The 15,021-nt window shown below is 37.5% G+C and overlaps 1 protein-coding gene across 1 annotated transcript in view; it reads left to right on the top strand.

The window, feature by feature from the left end:
• Nucleotides 1-12,224, top strand: part of PTAR1 (protein prenyltransferase alpha subunit repeat containing 1) — a 29,640-nt gene extending 17,416 nt beyond the window's left edge. Inside the window, exons 5-7 of the mRNA XM_015849091.2 lie at nucleotides 1,400-1,613; nucleotides 2,277-2,593; nucleotides 3,711-12,224. Coding sequence (XP_015704577.1) covers nucleotides 1,400-1,613; nucleotides 2,277-2,593; nucleotides 3,711-4,059 — 880 coding nt within the window. The 3' untranslated portion in view covers nucleotides 4,060-12,224. The remainder of the gene's footprint in view (nucleotides 1-1,399; nucleotides 1,614-2,276; nucleotides 2,594-3,710) is intronic.
• Nucleotides 12,225-15,021: the final 2,797 nt, after the last annotated feature.

Below are 15,021 nucleotides of genomic sequence, written 5' to 3'. Positions count from 1 at the left end.
CCATAATATCTGCCATGTTTTGCCACTTTTGGTGGAGTTTCATATTTATCTTGTGCATATAAAGTTAGCGTACATGTTGACTACACAGTTGTCACTGAATAATCCTGCATTCATTTTCTTCAATTCTGCAAACTGGAATAATGATATTAATAGAACATGACCCAACAAATCAGATCAATTTTGTCCAAATTTATTTATATTTATATTATTTTTAAATATAATTTATTTATTTATTTATTTATAACTTCCAATAGTTGGTTTCCATGATAGCCAGCAGGTAGCAAGCACCTATTTTAAAGCTTTTCTAAGGTTGTGCTTGTTGTCTTTCCTCCCATGAAAAAAAGTCAAGAAAACAGCGCAGATTACATTTTCTCTTTTTTTGTTTTTTTAAGCCACAGAGACTGTGTAGTCATTTTTTTTTTCTGAATTCATTATTTTATAAACAGTCTTCATTTTAAGAAACAGAAATAATAACAGTATTAATATCAAAGTGATTCGTCTATTATTTTCCATTGATAATTGATCTTATAACTGATATGTGAGTTGGTACAAAGCAGAAAAACTCCATTGTTTCACACTGAAGGATGTCCAGCTTTCCAGGCTGTTCCACATAGTCCCATTGCTATTCTCTGTACATGTGCTGCTGCACGGATATCTGCCATTATCAACAGTTTTCAGTAGAGCCTGCAGATATATGTTTTCTGCATCACTGGGAGTACCTCCCATAATGTAGCTCTCATCTAAAGATACTAAATCAGTCCAAAATAGAATTGAAAAGCCCCATTGTAAGCTGTTCTTCTCGGTGACTTCAAATCAAATATGTATAATTCAGTAGTAAAGGTACTTATTTTTTCTGTTTTGCTTATAGTTTCTGAGGCCTTCAGTGTTGTGCATCTTCTTTCTGCTGATGTACAGAAACACGTTTTGCTTGTAGTATTCACTACTGAGAAGTGTGAAAATGTGCATAAAGTACAGTTCATATCTTTCTTGAGTCATTTTTTTCTGCCTCTTTTTAAGTATTACTTTAGTACTGTACAAACCTCTAAAAGAAGAGCTCATGAGAAGTGACATGCAGACTTTGCATTATTTTTGTAAATTTGTTCTTTGTTTTTTTCTTTTAGCATGCCGTAGGTAGCCATGACTACCAATAGTGCACAAATAAATACAGCTGAAGTTAAATTATTTTGACATGTGATCCAAGGTCATAGTTTTCAGTATAGGAACAAACCAGATGCTTACGTTTCCTACTTTTTCTTATTCCACATTTAGTTACAGCATAGTTCAGATAATGGTAAGAAAAGCTTGATTTTTGTTTTTTAAATATAAATTAAAAAATAATGTTTTTCTCAAAGAATTGATCTCTCATCATTAATGCTCTACACTGTTTAACCCTAACCAGACGATGGGTGCTGCAGCAGCTAATTCAGGAAAACTCCTTGCCCACTCTGGTCAATAAAGGAAACCTGGGAGCAGCACCTGTGGAAAGAATTCACCAACTAGTGCAGGAGGAAATGGATGTCTGCTCTGAAGCTGCTGGGAGATATCCAAGCAACTACAATGCCTGGTCCCATCGCATCTGGGTTTTACAGCATGTGGGAAAGCTGACTGTCAAGGTAAAATACAATAATGAATAAAGTCTTTCATTTTCCTTGTCTTAAAAAATAAATAAATAAAAGAAGAAGAAAAAAGTACTTAAAAAAAGCAGTGTGATTTGCCCAGCAGATCCCCTGACATGGATGGATTACTGTTGATCTGTCATATTAGGTGAGTGCAGGCAGCTAAGGTGTGCTTTCTAAAAATGGCAAAATATTGCATTGTATATTGGTTTGTGTTTTTCCTAAGTGTAGGCAGGTTTTGTTCTGCAGGTAAGAAAGAGATCTTTCTTGTCCATGTACAGTAAAGTTCTGTTCACCTATTAGTACTTAATGGTGGATGATAGATACAACTATGTGAACTAAAACAAGGAAGAAAAAATATATTTCATGACACTAATTTTGAATTTCCTAATAAAAGGATTGTCTTGGGTTGAATGATCACATTCTAGTGATCATCTAGTTTCAGCCCCCCGGCTACATGCAGGGTCGCCAACCACCAGAACAGGCTGCCCAGAGCCACATCCAGCCTGGCCATGAATGCCTCCAGGGATGGGGCATCCACAGCCTCCTTGGGCAACCTGTTCCACTGAAAACCCCAGTGGAGAGGTGACCTCAATAAAAAAACAGTGGTAATAGATTTCTTCTGCACTGTGGTTGATAACTTGCTGCTTTTTGTTTCAGGTTCTCCTTGATGAGCTTTCTTCCACTAAATACTGGGTTTCCATGCATGTCTCAGACCACAGTGGATTTCATTACCGCCAGTTCTTACTCAAATCCTTGATAGGCAGAACTGTGAATGATGATAATACACTGATAAAAAATCAAATGGGAAATGAGCAAAATTCTAGCCTTCAAACAGAGGAGGAGTGTGAAGGAGCAGAAGCTGTTTGTGTGGAGGAGCAGAATGTGGATATCCCCCGCTATTTAGAGGATGAGTTGGATTTCTGCACTGATCTGATCAACACTTACCCAGGGCATGAAACCTTGTGGTGTCATAGGTAAGAGGACTTTGGCAAAAGAGCATCCTTCTGGTTATTGAATTATGCTTTGCCTGGAAATCCAAATTAGTTTTTGTTGTTGTTGTTGTTTAAAAAGGTATCACTCAGTTAACAATTTCTAAGCTACTATGTCTTGAGGCTTTGGAAAACATTCAGGAGAATAATCAGAGCTTTTGAATGGAAAAATTGATTTAAGTATCTTGTTGGTATCAGCTCCACTTGTCCCTATAGGCTATGCAAGTGCCTCCTTACACTTAAGATGTTTTAAGAGCAAAAGATGTAGCAAGAAACATGAAGAAGAAGGATGAGCTGTAGAAAAATTCTGCTTTGCCAGCTGTTTATATATACCTGACGAGGTAAAAGTGAGTTTGCCAAAGTGACACTGGTAATTTTTTTTTTTCTCTTTTGCTACCGGAACATATGACTATATGTGTAATTTTGGCTGTGATCCACTCTGTGTTGGCTAGCAGGCTTGGCTCACTTAGAAAGCACAGTGGCAAAGCTGAACAGGATGAATGTGTGCTGTTACAGTAGTCAGAAATAAAGAAACGTTAAAAGCACCTTTTCCAATACCTAAATCTGTCCTTTTTCTTAAAATCCAAGACCAGCTGGTTTCAGGGTAGTATTCCTACCTAATTTTATAATTACAGAAGATATCCGTGGGGATTGCGGGGGTGCAGCGTTTATAAGCCTGCGAGCATATACTTGCAAAAGTTGCTTTCCAGAATTAAATTCCTGCTGGCTTTTTCAAAAAGTTTTGTCTAGGCTGAACAGAGAGGCTTGTTTTGTAGAGTGTGAACTGTGACGGCAGATTTTGTGCAGTGGTACTTGTTTGTGAGTGAAAGAGACGAAGTCTGCATTTTATTTAACAGTGCATAAGGAATAATTTGCTGAATGGTAATGCAAATTTTATTACTGAGATCAACACATTACTGCAATCAGTACAATGGTTAATTTTCAGTTCTACTTGAAGTTATCACCTTCACTCTATCTGCATTCAGTAAGCTGTTTTGCTGTGTATTAAGTAATATGGTGTGGTGGCAAATTCTGCTTTTCAGCGGCAACAGCAGATTATTATCAGCATGTGCTTTTTTCTTCTCTTCCTTTTCCTCTGAAGGAGGCGCGTGTTTTACCTTCAGCACCACTTAAGCAACAAACGTCCTCTGCTGAGTGTGGTGGTCTCATCTGTGGACAGCAGTGATGAAACTGTGCATAATTCACACCCCAGTCCTGCAACGAGCCACATGGCACAGGCTATGGATGTTGATGGGTTGAATGAATCCAGCAGCAAACAAGGTTATAGTCAAGAAACAAAACGTCTGAAGCGTGCTCCAATGCAGGACTCTCTCGTTCAAGAAATGGAATACAGGTTTATAGATAAAGTTTTATCAAGTTGTAGAGACGTGGACCAAGCAAGGTTTGCTACTGCTTACAGGAAATGGTTAGTTACTTTTTTAGGTCAGTGAAGGAAGAATTTAAAGCCTTGAGAGTTCTTTTAGTGCAATATTCTTTTTTTCAGACACAAGTGCATGTCTTGGTTGCAAGTGTTAGCTAACTATGTGTTTCTCACTCTTTTACTGGTCAGTCCTAAAACTTCAGAGTACAATTCTGTCACTTTATTTATTAAAGAACTGGCATATCTTTCGTTAAGCAAATGCCATTGGTTGTTCTTCCATCTTTTTAAGAAGTCACTGGTTTTCTATCTATGCCAGCTTTCTACCATGCCATTGTCTTAACTTCTGCATTAAGGTGGACTCTGAAATGGTGTGGCTTTCAAGAAAAGGAGAGGGGGGGATGGGTTGTCTGCTTTTGAAACAGTGTCTGGAGAAAGAATAAGATCTGCCAGTGCCATTTCAGCCTGGTTCCAGGTAGTTCCTGTTCACTGTACTAGATCTTACTCTTACCTTAATGGATTCAGACTATATTTGGTGACTACTATTACTTTTGTATTAGCTACCTTTGGAAGAACACCAGGCTGCAGAGTTTCTTCCTTAAAGAATTAATAGCATTGGAACCATGCTTTTTATTATTGTGACTAGGCTACTGTTTCCTTATTAGTTGTTAAGTGAGTTTGATAAGAAAGTCTCTGAAGCTGAAATTCTGTATAGGAGATGCGGGAAAATGTAGTATATTCTGTCTCAAACACGCAAATACAGTCAGAGCTATATTTGGAAATATTTTGCATAGAGCAGACTTCTTTAACTTCTTTATTTGTATTTATTTATTTATTTTACCTCAACAATTCAGAATTAATGACACTTGATACACTTTTCTGAATGTATTATGTACACTACGGATTCTCAGCCTGCTGTGTCACACATTGATAACATATGCTTAACCAAGACTGTACAGACCCAGTAGATGGTGAGTGCAAAAATAATTCTGCTGACTGGTTGTTGAGACTATACAGTTCAAAAAAGGACAGCTGGACAGGACTATCTCTTTGCTTTTGTTCTTCTGCAGGGCTTCTGTGACTCCTTCTTTGCACTTCTCCAACCGTAGGACCTCTCTTTATGTAACTATGAATTTTAAGGGGATTTAATACACCTTTATATTCCAGTGAAATTAAACGTGAATGGTTTGTTTTGTCATTTCCTTTGAAGTTGTCTTTATAAGGGACTTTTAAGGGAGGAAATGTTGTACAACTGTGGAGGTTTGTACAATAGCAGCATTATCTCTGTTCCAAACAGGGAATATTAACCAAGGGGATGAGATTTTCAAGCTAGAGTCTTTGCCACAATTGCTGTTTATTTCTCTTGCCCAAAGTGCCTCCTTACCACGATGAGTTTCAAGCTGCTGTTTCTGTTGGGCAGAGAGAAGGATCAAGAAAGTGAAATTAAAAGACACATGGCCTGCTCAAAAACTTATCACTTGAAAAGAAGAAAAGCACTTGAGATGCGTGGAATTCCAACAGTGCTAAATAACTTGGTGGATAAGATTAGTCTTGCATTTCAAAATGAAAATCGACCATCTCTAGTCTTAGAGAAGTTCACAATTCATTTCAGCCACACAGTAGCAAACAGATGTTTCTAAATATATGCTCTCATGTTTATAATACCTATATAAGACTGAATTAGGATGAAGAAGACTGATTCCATGCAAAGCTTTGTTTCCGTGAGCAATTACACCTTGCTCCTGTAGCTAAGTATATATCATATGGCTTCTTGTGTTGCATCTTGGTTGCTCATTTTGGTTGCAGAAGAATGTAACTGATGTGTGAATCAGGTGTGGGAATGGCTTAAGAGGATTATTACACCATAAGGTGTTTTCTGCATGATTGTTGAAAAATGAGTAGGTTCAGGCGCAGACTGGAGTCTAAACTAAACTACTTAACTGGGGCAAAAAATGTACACCCATCCCAGAGGGCACAGTGTGTTTTGTGCATTGAGGGTATGTTAAGGCATGTGTAGTTATCTTGGTCAGCTTGATTACAGACATCCCATTAATGACTAATACGAACTTGGAAAGTGTGATGTCAGGTGGCAGGGCCATATTTGTGGTCATTGAGTAGTTAGAGAGTAACTTAACTGTGTTTCCTTTGTTTACCTTTGCAAAAATTACCTTTTGGTAAGAATAATAGAAGCAGGCAGCAGAAGACTGGGATGTGGGAGCAGGATACGTAATATTTCTTGAACTGTGGAAGAAATGCTTTTTTCTTGCACTGGACCAACTCATATTTTTAAATGAGCTTGCAAGATTTATGCTAGAATCCAAGTTGAAATCCATTATGTAGTTCTGCCAGACTCTAATCTGGAGGCTTCATTAGCTTTCTTAAAGCTATGTCATGAAAAGACTGTGCTATTGAATTTGACAATCTTTCTGACACAAATACTTAAGATCAAACAGGTGCCCTTAAATGCCTGTGAGAAGTTCCTGCTTTTGTCAGCAGCAGCAAGGTTTGGTCCTATATAAGCAGAGTTGCATTGTGCAGTCATACTTGGAAAATGTTCTGAGAATGATGATTACAGATGTCGTTGATATTTTTATTACTTGCATAAGAAAACATCAGTGGCTGTAGTATGAGTCCAGAGTTAGAAAACCTATGCCTGATTGAAATGCTCCCAACTTTTAAAATCAAGTGAATTGCTGCTTTTAGAGGTGTTTTCAGACCAGACTTTCCTGCACAAAGAACTAAACAGTGAAAATGAATTTAATTGAAATGAGTCATATTTTCCATGCAGCAACAGTAAGCTGACAAAAAAGGCTTTATTTTTCATTTTTATTGTAAGTTTTATGAAAGAAGAAAATAGATTGCTAAATGATTTCATGCTGACAGTGTCCTGAAGCCTCTCACATGAGATGACTAAAAAGGTACTGTCAGCAAATTGTATTAAACTCAGAACTGTAGGATGCTCTAAAACTGTGATCTTTGGAACATGCTGATTCAGTATTAGTTCAGAGTCTGTCTTGGACATGACTTGAAAGAAAGAAGAGCAGCTCAGGACATTGGTAGTTAACACACATAGATGTTGCTGGGTACAGATTAAGGGAAGTGTTTAATTCACTTTGTGTTTCAGAAGTTAGGGTATTTTATGTAGTCAATAAACGTTCTCATGGAGAAAATGTCCAACAGAAGCTGCAGAATATAAGGCATTAACTCTCTGTAAGTTCCTTCAGTTAGAAAATAATTGTGTGCAGTCTTTAAGCATCCTCTTACAAAGTTCAGCATCTTTACTGATGTTTTTTCCACTCTAGTATGTGCTTTACATTGATGCCAGTTTGTTTTGTACACTGCATTAACTCTTATAGATTTTTTTTCTGCTAGAAAAAGGGTTTTGAGGAACAAATGTAATTTGAAACTACAGAAGTTAGAATGGGTGTAAGAATGTGTTGAATTCTCTGCTGCTACTACATTAGCTATTATTTCACTGGCATTTGTTATCTTGTGTGTTACAGTCACTGGAACAACACATGCAGCATTAGATGTAACTTCGTAATGCTATGTAAAGTTAATGTTAGAACACATCACTGCCACTGCTCAGATTAGTATTTGCTAATCTCCTCCTACCTGGTTATTAGTGTTTTGTTGACTTATTACACATTCTTTATACAATCAAATTCTTGTGACATTTAAATATGGAGAAAAGTAAATTGTTAATTTATGCTGTTTAATTAGCTTGTTCTGAGATGAATAAGCAAAGTGATAACATAGTAAGGACGCTTAGAATCTGTCATACAATCAGAATTTCAGCATTTCCAGTTTGTGGTAGTCCTACTTTATTAGAATATGTAGCTAGAATCTGTGGGCAGGAGTGAATTTTTTTACTAAGTAACAAGATAATCTTAAACAGTATTGTATAATACAGATGAGCAGAAGCACAAAGGGTATTAGAGAGCTTGTCTGCCTAAGCAGACTCAGTAAGCATATTTCTTCAGAATGACAAATCCTACAATGCCTAAAATGTGACTACTACAGAACAATTTAAGCAGTGAGTCTTCGGAGATGTGATGGTTGAGTTTTTGTACAAGATTCTGTGGGGTTTTTTTGCTCTGTCTTGCCTTCTGCGAGGGAATAATGTTCTTTAGGGTTGTTTTTTTTTTTTTTGTATCTGGTGGGAAGCGAGTCATTGCACTTGTGTGGGGATGAAAAAAAAAAACAGTTTTGGAAAACAAGCAATGAAGTGGAATGTAGATGTGATTTTTAAAATATGTTTGTCTTGTTCATCTGGGGATAAGAGTTCTTCACAGTAAGAACTTTTTAATGTTGTGTAAAGGAAAGAGGATAAATCATCTATTCTTAAATGCACTTAACATTCAAGTTAGCTTCAAAGGAAGGTCAGTGTCCCTGGCTAGGATGATTTTTCTTCTTTTTTCCCATGTGTTCAGAGTGTGTTTCCTTCCAAACTTATTGTCTGTTCTTCCAACCAGCAAAAGAAGAATGTAGCAGAGGAGCAGTGAGGTGGCCTCATTTCATGTTTAGATAACTCCGACTACCTCCTGAAAAGTTCTCCTGTTATTGTCCATATGGGGAGTTCATCACGCTCAGCTTGTTTTGAAGCCTCATGCTAGGCCTAGATCCTCTTCCAGAGGTGGAAAGCAAGAACTTTACCTACAAAGCCATCTAGTTTCCTAGAAGAGTGTAAAGTGGGACAGAGGGTTGTTTTAAGAAAACTTTATATAGGGGGAAAAAAAAAAAAAGGCAAAAAAGAAGCTTCAAGCTGTTGTTAAAGTTGGGAAAACTACCACAGTGTGTGCTTCCAAGAAATACCCCTGTAGTCAGTTAATGTTTCTGAAGTACAAACCTAACCCTTTTAGTGGCTTTTATTTAGTGTGTAACGTTACTTCTCAGGGCGTAGTCAATCGTAGTGAGTTAGGGTACAATTTCACAGCTTATAATCATTGATTTAAAAATAAAACATAATTGCTAAACATGTGATAACTGTCTAGCATAGTGTTTTTTATCTACCCACGCACTAATACTGTACCTTAGCATCTCATCTGCATTGTATTTTTATTCTGTTCTTAAATTACTGTTGCAGCCTTGCAGGCAGCTCCTGGCAGTCGCTGGGTTTTGTCTCTATGCCTCCTAATACAATTCAGTAAGCAACTCGGTATCTCACAGGGACATAGTTGAAATAACGGGGATGCTTCTTACTCCTATCTGTGCTGACACACGATGTGGCTCTGATTTTTATTTATTTATTAGCTTCTGTTAGAAGTCCATACTAGAATTAACAAAGCTTTTAGTTACTGACAGAATATGCTTTTTGCATGATGCGACTGTTCTGAAGATCATAGCTTCTACCTGAAGTTTATTAAACATCTTTATCTGCACCATCTCAAACCTGCTGCTAATCCTCCTGTAGGCGGAGGTGAGAGTGAGCCTGCAGCAAACAGGAGGGTGCCTATGTCTGTTCACAGGACATTTTCTGATTAGGACATAATGGTGGTAGAACAAAGAGATTTTCTTGGATGAGGCATCCCTACAGGTTGCTTTTGAAATTGGTACATCACTAATTCAGTCAGATTCCCCAAATGGCTGTATAGAGTGAGTATATTTTTTAATTAAATGCAAAAAACAACAAAGTACTGAGTATGCTATTACATATAGAAGAGTCACATAAATTAAACAAGGTACCAAAACTTGGTTTTATGGGACAAAATATGTTTATATCTAATGTGCTCGTTTCCTCTTGTTTTAGTTTTTCTTTTTTGAAATATCTGTGTTTGAAACTGGGTGGTCATCTTGTGAAATGTGATTGGGAATGTCTTGTAAATTTCATTTAACAAAAAGCAATGGATGTCTTGAATGGTTTTAAGTAGCATTAAGGTTAATGACTGTGATAGAACTATAGTATTTAAGTATGCTATTAAACACTAATTTTGTAGTGCTCTTATGTACATCAAAGTGCTATTCTGTGTGGGGCAAAAATGTTTATTTTATCAAGATACATGAAAAATAATATTTAATTCTCATAGCTTTCATATTAGGAAAAAGAACAGTTTTTAAACAGTATTTTGCAAAAATTTTTTTATTCTCAGATTCCAGTTGTGACCTCTGTAAAATTTAAGGAGATCTCCAAATTAGATAAATACTGAGTTTTGTAGCAGAAAGGGTAAGAGAAGGGTAAGACACTGGAAAACAATGTGGTAAATGACCAGTGCTCTACAGGAGGGTGACTTTAAAGCAGTAAGTTCATTTTTCACGGGTTCTGTTTTGTCATAGTTTGGGGGGTTTTTGTTTGTTTTGTTTTGTTCTTGTCATCGTTAAAGATTAATTATATATATTTCTGCATGGTGAGCATGTGTATGTACAGGTGGGTAAGTGGAGGAACTGTGTTCATGTGATGTCTGGGCAGGAATGAAAAATGTTCCACGCACAGCTACTTAGATGCAATAGTGGTGATCTGTGAAGGTACCTCTTCTGTCTTAAGTCTCGGAATCTAGAAAAGTCATTGCCAATGTCAGAATTTACTGAAAGGAGCTTCCCTTCTGTGGCACTTTGCCTTCCTTCCACAATTGCTGGGCAAATGTGTGCATATATGGACCAAATGATTTGTAGCGGTGTTTCTAACAACTGCTTGTAGGTAAGTTTTGAGACAGTGAAAGAACTGGTCGTGTCCTGCAAGTTGGGAGGACTGGGGAGTGTTCAGTTGGTGTCCTGCTTGCCTGATAACTTTCATGAGTCTCCCAGGAAGGAACAGAGATGGACTCAACTCTGATGAAGTACTTCAGCCTTAGAGAAGACTAGGAAGACATGCAGGACACAGGCCAGCAGTCAGAATTTGAATATAAATATGATGTAGTTATTTTGGCATGCTATTTTTAGTATTTTCTCATTATTCTTTTCATTAAAATAAATTACTTTTTTTCCCCCCCCATCGTTTTGAATGCTTTTGGGTTTTTATTTACTAAACTTGGGGGGGTTAATTAGATAGGCTTAGTATGAGCAAATAATAAACTTTAGACTCCTTTTGCAGAAACAGTTTGCGGGATCAACCAGTTTGTTGCAGGTTTGAGTGCTTTATTTTAGAACAAATTGAAATAGTTAGGGTCCCAGCTGCCTGACCAAGTTAGGAGTGTCCAGAAGTTAGAGCATGTTGTTGAAGGCACTGTCCAAATACCTCCTGAATGCTAGGAAGCCTATTCCAGTGTTTGACCACTCTCACAGTAAAGAAATTTTTCCTAATGTCCAGTCTGAACCTCCCCTGGCACAGCTTTGTGCTGTTCCCATGTGTCCTGTCATCGGTTACCAGAGAGAATTGATTGATTGAAGTTCTGTTGAAATGACTGATAAAATTCCTACTGACAAAAGGGTCAGACCTTACTGAGGGAAGGATATCAGTAACCATATGGTAGCTCTGAAGAATTTACTGTGATGGATTGTAAGTGACTTCTGTCACTTTACAGTCTAGCATATGGTCATATTTACAACTTCGTGACAAAAAAAAAAGCTGATAATGTACATTCATCAGCACTGTGGTTGAAGAGAAACTATTATGGTTCTGAAGTATTACAGGTTGAAATGAGCAGCTGGAAACAAACATGGGTACTGTGCAGGTATCAAGAGCTAAGAAAGCTTTTTGGTTTGTGTTCTGTTTGGAAGGGCAAAGAGTTTTGGAGGTGTTACGTGTGAAGACGTGTGTGGCTGAGTTTCATGCAGGATGCTTAGGGAGGAATGGTAAGTTTTAAGGTGCTGTGTAATAACTGGTATAGCACTGAATGAAGAAAGTCTTAATAAGTATCAAATGGCTTAAGTTCTTCTGTTCTCAAAATGTGCTGTATACATCTATGGTGCATCAGTAAACTGCACGTTTGTCACTCTGTCATCTCACAGATGTCTATAACTAGGTAACACCTAATCTGCTTTTTAAAATGCATCTACTTAATGTTGATTTGAGATGTTCTAGAATTATTTGTTGTTACTGTTTCCTCCACTCTTTAATCCTTTTGTAGTGGAACCTAGCCAGATAATGATTTTCACAGTTGTAAACCTAGCTTGGCTGTAAAGGGAAGTTCAAACTTTGCCATATAAAATGTTCAGCCTAGTTAAAAACATAGGAGGGCACCCAAACAATGCTTTCCATTTGTGCACACTGAATTTTACCTTGTTTATCTCGAATATTTTGTATTGCATGTTGATTATATTTTTACATATCCTAGTAGAACAAAATATATTGAAAAAAAAAAACACAACAAAAATAAGAATACCCCTAGCATCCTAACCATTCTATGCAGATGTCTTCCAAACTTTACAGGTACAATTTTAGTGGTGGCGGTTGGTAATTATTTTTTCCCCCCTCTTATTTATCAGCAGACTTGTTTTTATATGTATTAGAAATAAGTATACTAAGCACAGCTGTAAGTTATTGTATTTCTGTAGAAAATGGAAAATAGTGTAAAATTGTTTTTTGTTAAATGTTGGCAGTTTTTAAATAAACTTTTCATCTCCTTAAAACTGTTCTCTATAGCAGTGTATTTACCCTGGAGTAGAATTTCATTGCTAGCAGATAGCCTTCCTTATTGTTCCTGATCTCTTTCTGTTGATAAGCTTATTTTAACAAGAACTGTGCTATCTTATATGAATCTAGTCTATACCAGCAGATATGTTAAGGTACTTGCAAGATGAGGAGGTGATCCAAGACAGCCAGCATGGCTTCACCAAGAGCAGATCATACCTGAACAATCACACCTTATTCCTGTCATTGCTTTTTGGCAGTACGTGCATTTGTGAACAACTGTTTTCAAGGATGAAGCACAGGAGGAGTAAAATAAGGTAAAAAAAATTATTTGATTAATGAAGTGAAGTAGATGCTACTTGGTTAAAAAATAAAATAAAATAGGAGATACAGAATTAAAATGCTAATTTCTACCCTGTGTGTCAAAGCTGTCTCTACAGTGAGGCATTTTTAGGAACAACTAAACAGAGCACACATCAGTTCCTTGCTAGTCCTAGTGACAATTGTAATCTACCCTTTGAGATCTACCCAAAGCCTTCTCCAGTCTGAACAAGGTCAGCTCCCTCAGCTTTTCTTCAGAGGAGAGGTTCTCCAGCCCTCTGGACATCCTCATGGCCCTCTTCTGGACTTGTTTCATCAGCTCCAATCTTCCTTGTGCTGGGGGCCCCTGACCTGGACACAGTACTCCAGATGGGGCCTTACAAGGGCAGAGCAGAGAGGGACAATCACTTTTTCCACCTTGCTGACCACCCCTCTTCTATGCAGCTCAGGATGCAGTTGACCTGAGCTGCAAGCATACACTGCTGGCTCATGTCCAGCCTTTAATCCACCAGGACCCCTAAGTCCATCTCTGCAGAGCTTTTCTCAAGGAGTTCTTAACCCAATCCATACATTGCTGGGATTGCCCTGACCCAGATACAGCACATCTCTGATGTCTTCCAGTACCACATTGGATTATACCTATAAAAGTGACACAGGAAATGTCAGGCAAACTCTTTGTGCCCTCGTCTAATGTAAGGGACTTCTTAAAAATATTAGCATAAGAATCTATGAAGGAAAATGCCCATGGAACTGGAGTGTTCCAGTTCTGCAGATTAGGGACAGGTTTAATACAAGACACAACTTATACACAATATATAACAACTATACCAAATGATGACACAGGTACATCCCAGCCTTGAATTCCACAGGTACGACTCTGAACTCCTGACAGCTATTTTAAAACAAACTGAGAAGAGGACTGGATGTGTGGAAGATTTTGTGAATATCATTTGTCTTCTCATTAACTGGACCTGGATATTGTGAAAGGAGGAGGAGTTACTTTGAAGGTTTTTCTTTCCAGGAAAAAAAAAAGTAAAAATAAAAATGACACTCACTGGTCTAGTGTCAGAATTTGGAAATGAAATTTCCAGTTCTGAAATACTTTTAACATCAGGAGCGCCTCTGAAACAGTCCTTGCTATTCTAGCAGCAGACGTTCCACAAGCGCTCTTCAGAGATTAATGCTTTTTGACATATGAAAGCTGTAACTCCAAGCTTTCAGACTGTAAAAAGCACTCATTTATGTCCCTAGCCGATCTTGAGCTATCTGACCTTAAAAATATGTCAAGTTTCCACTGGTCTTTTCAGTCTGGGAGAGCTGTTTTGTCTTTGGCCTAAGGCTGAAAGTAACAAGCCACAGACCTCTGAGCAGTGTGATTTCCAGATCCTGAAAATACATTCAGGTCGACTAGATTACTAGAGCAATGTAGCAAAAAATGTTTGAGCTGCCACAGCCGAGGTTTTTATCTAGGCTAATGGATATATCTATAGACCTGGAGTGTAAACATGCTGAATCCAATTAATGCACTTTACAGAGTGCAATTTTGTTTCTGAAAAGAGAAGCATTCAACATGACTTCCTCTCTTTGAAGTATCCAGAACCAGTTAATGAGATGTCTGTGTGAAAGCTGGGCCAGGTTCTTCCCCATGAAATAGATGCTTTGCTGGCACTCACACAGCAGCTTGTACCTAATGAGTCTCAAAAGCCATTGACACACTGGATGATGTTAAGTGTCTGTATCTAAAGTAAATACAAGGGGGAAATAAAAGCTCTTAGAATGAAAAAGTTCAACATAAATAGCACTACCTACATTGCAAGTGTGTCTTGAGTATTTCAAACCCTGGCTGCTTTACTTTTGTGACTGATTACCACTGTGATTTAGTAAATATAACCTAACGAAAATGCATCACAAGCTAGACATTAAGTTACAACATTATGAGATTGAGTTTTCTGCGTTTAAATGTGGTCTGGATGGTTCTAAAAGGGCAGTTTACTCTTGTCCAGGAGATTAATTCCATGTTAGTGTGGTTTTACAAAACCCAACAAGTGTTTCTACATTTTCAAAAAGAGCAAATCTGTGTTGCATAAATCAAAGCTTCATCTCCAAAATAAACAGATCACAACTTCCAGCATTCTAACTGGGAAAAAAATATATATAGATATATATTGACATAAATAATGACTATCAGATTGATAACGTGGGAGGTAG

This window comes from Coturnix japonica, chromosome Z (assembly GCF_001577835.2).
Source record: "Coturnix japonica isolate 7356 chromosome Z, Coturnix japonica 2.1, whole genome shotgun sequence".
In the NCBI taxonomy this organism is placed as follows: Eukaryota; Metazoa; Chordata; class Aves; order Galliformes; family Phasianidae; genus Coturnix; species Coturnix japonica.
The sequence above is the reverse complement of the archived record's forward strand: the minus strand, read 5'-3'. Positions and strand labels throughout refer to the sequence as shown.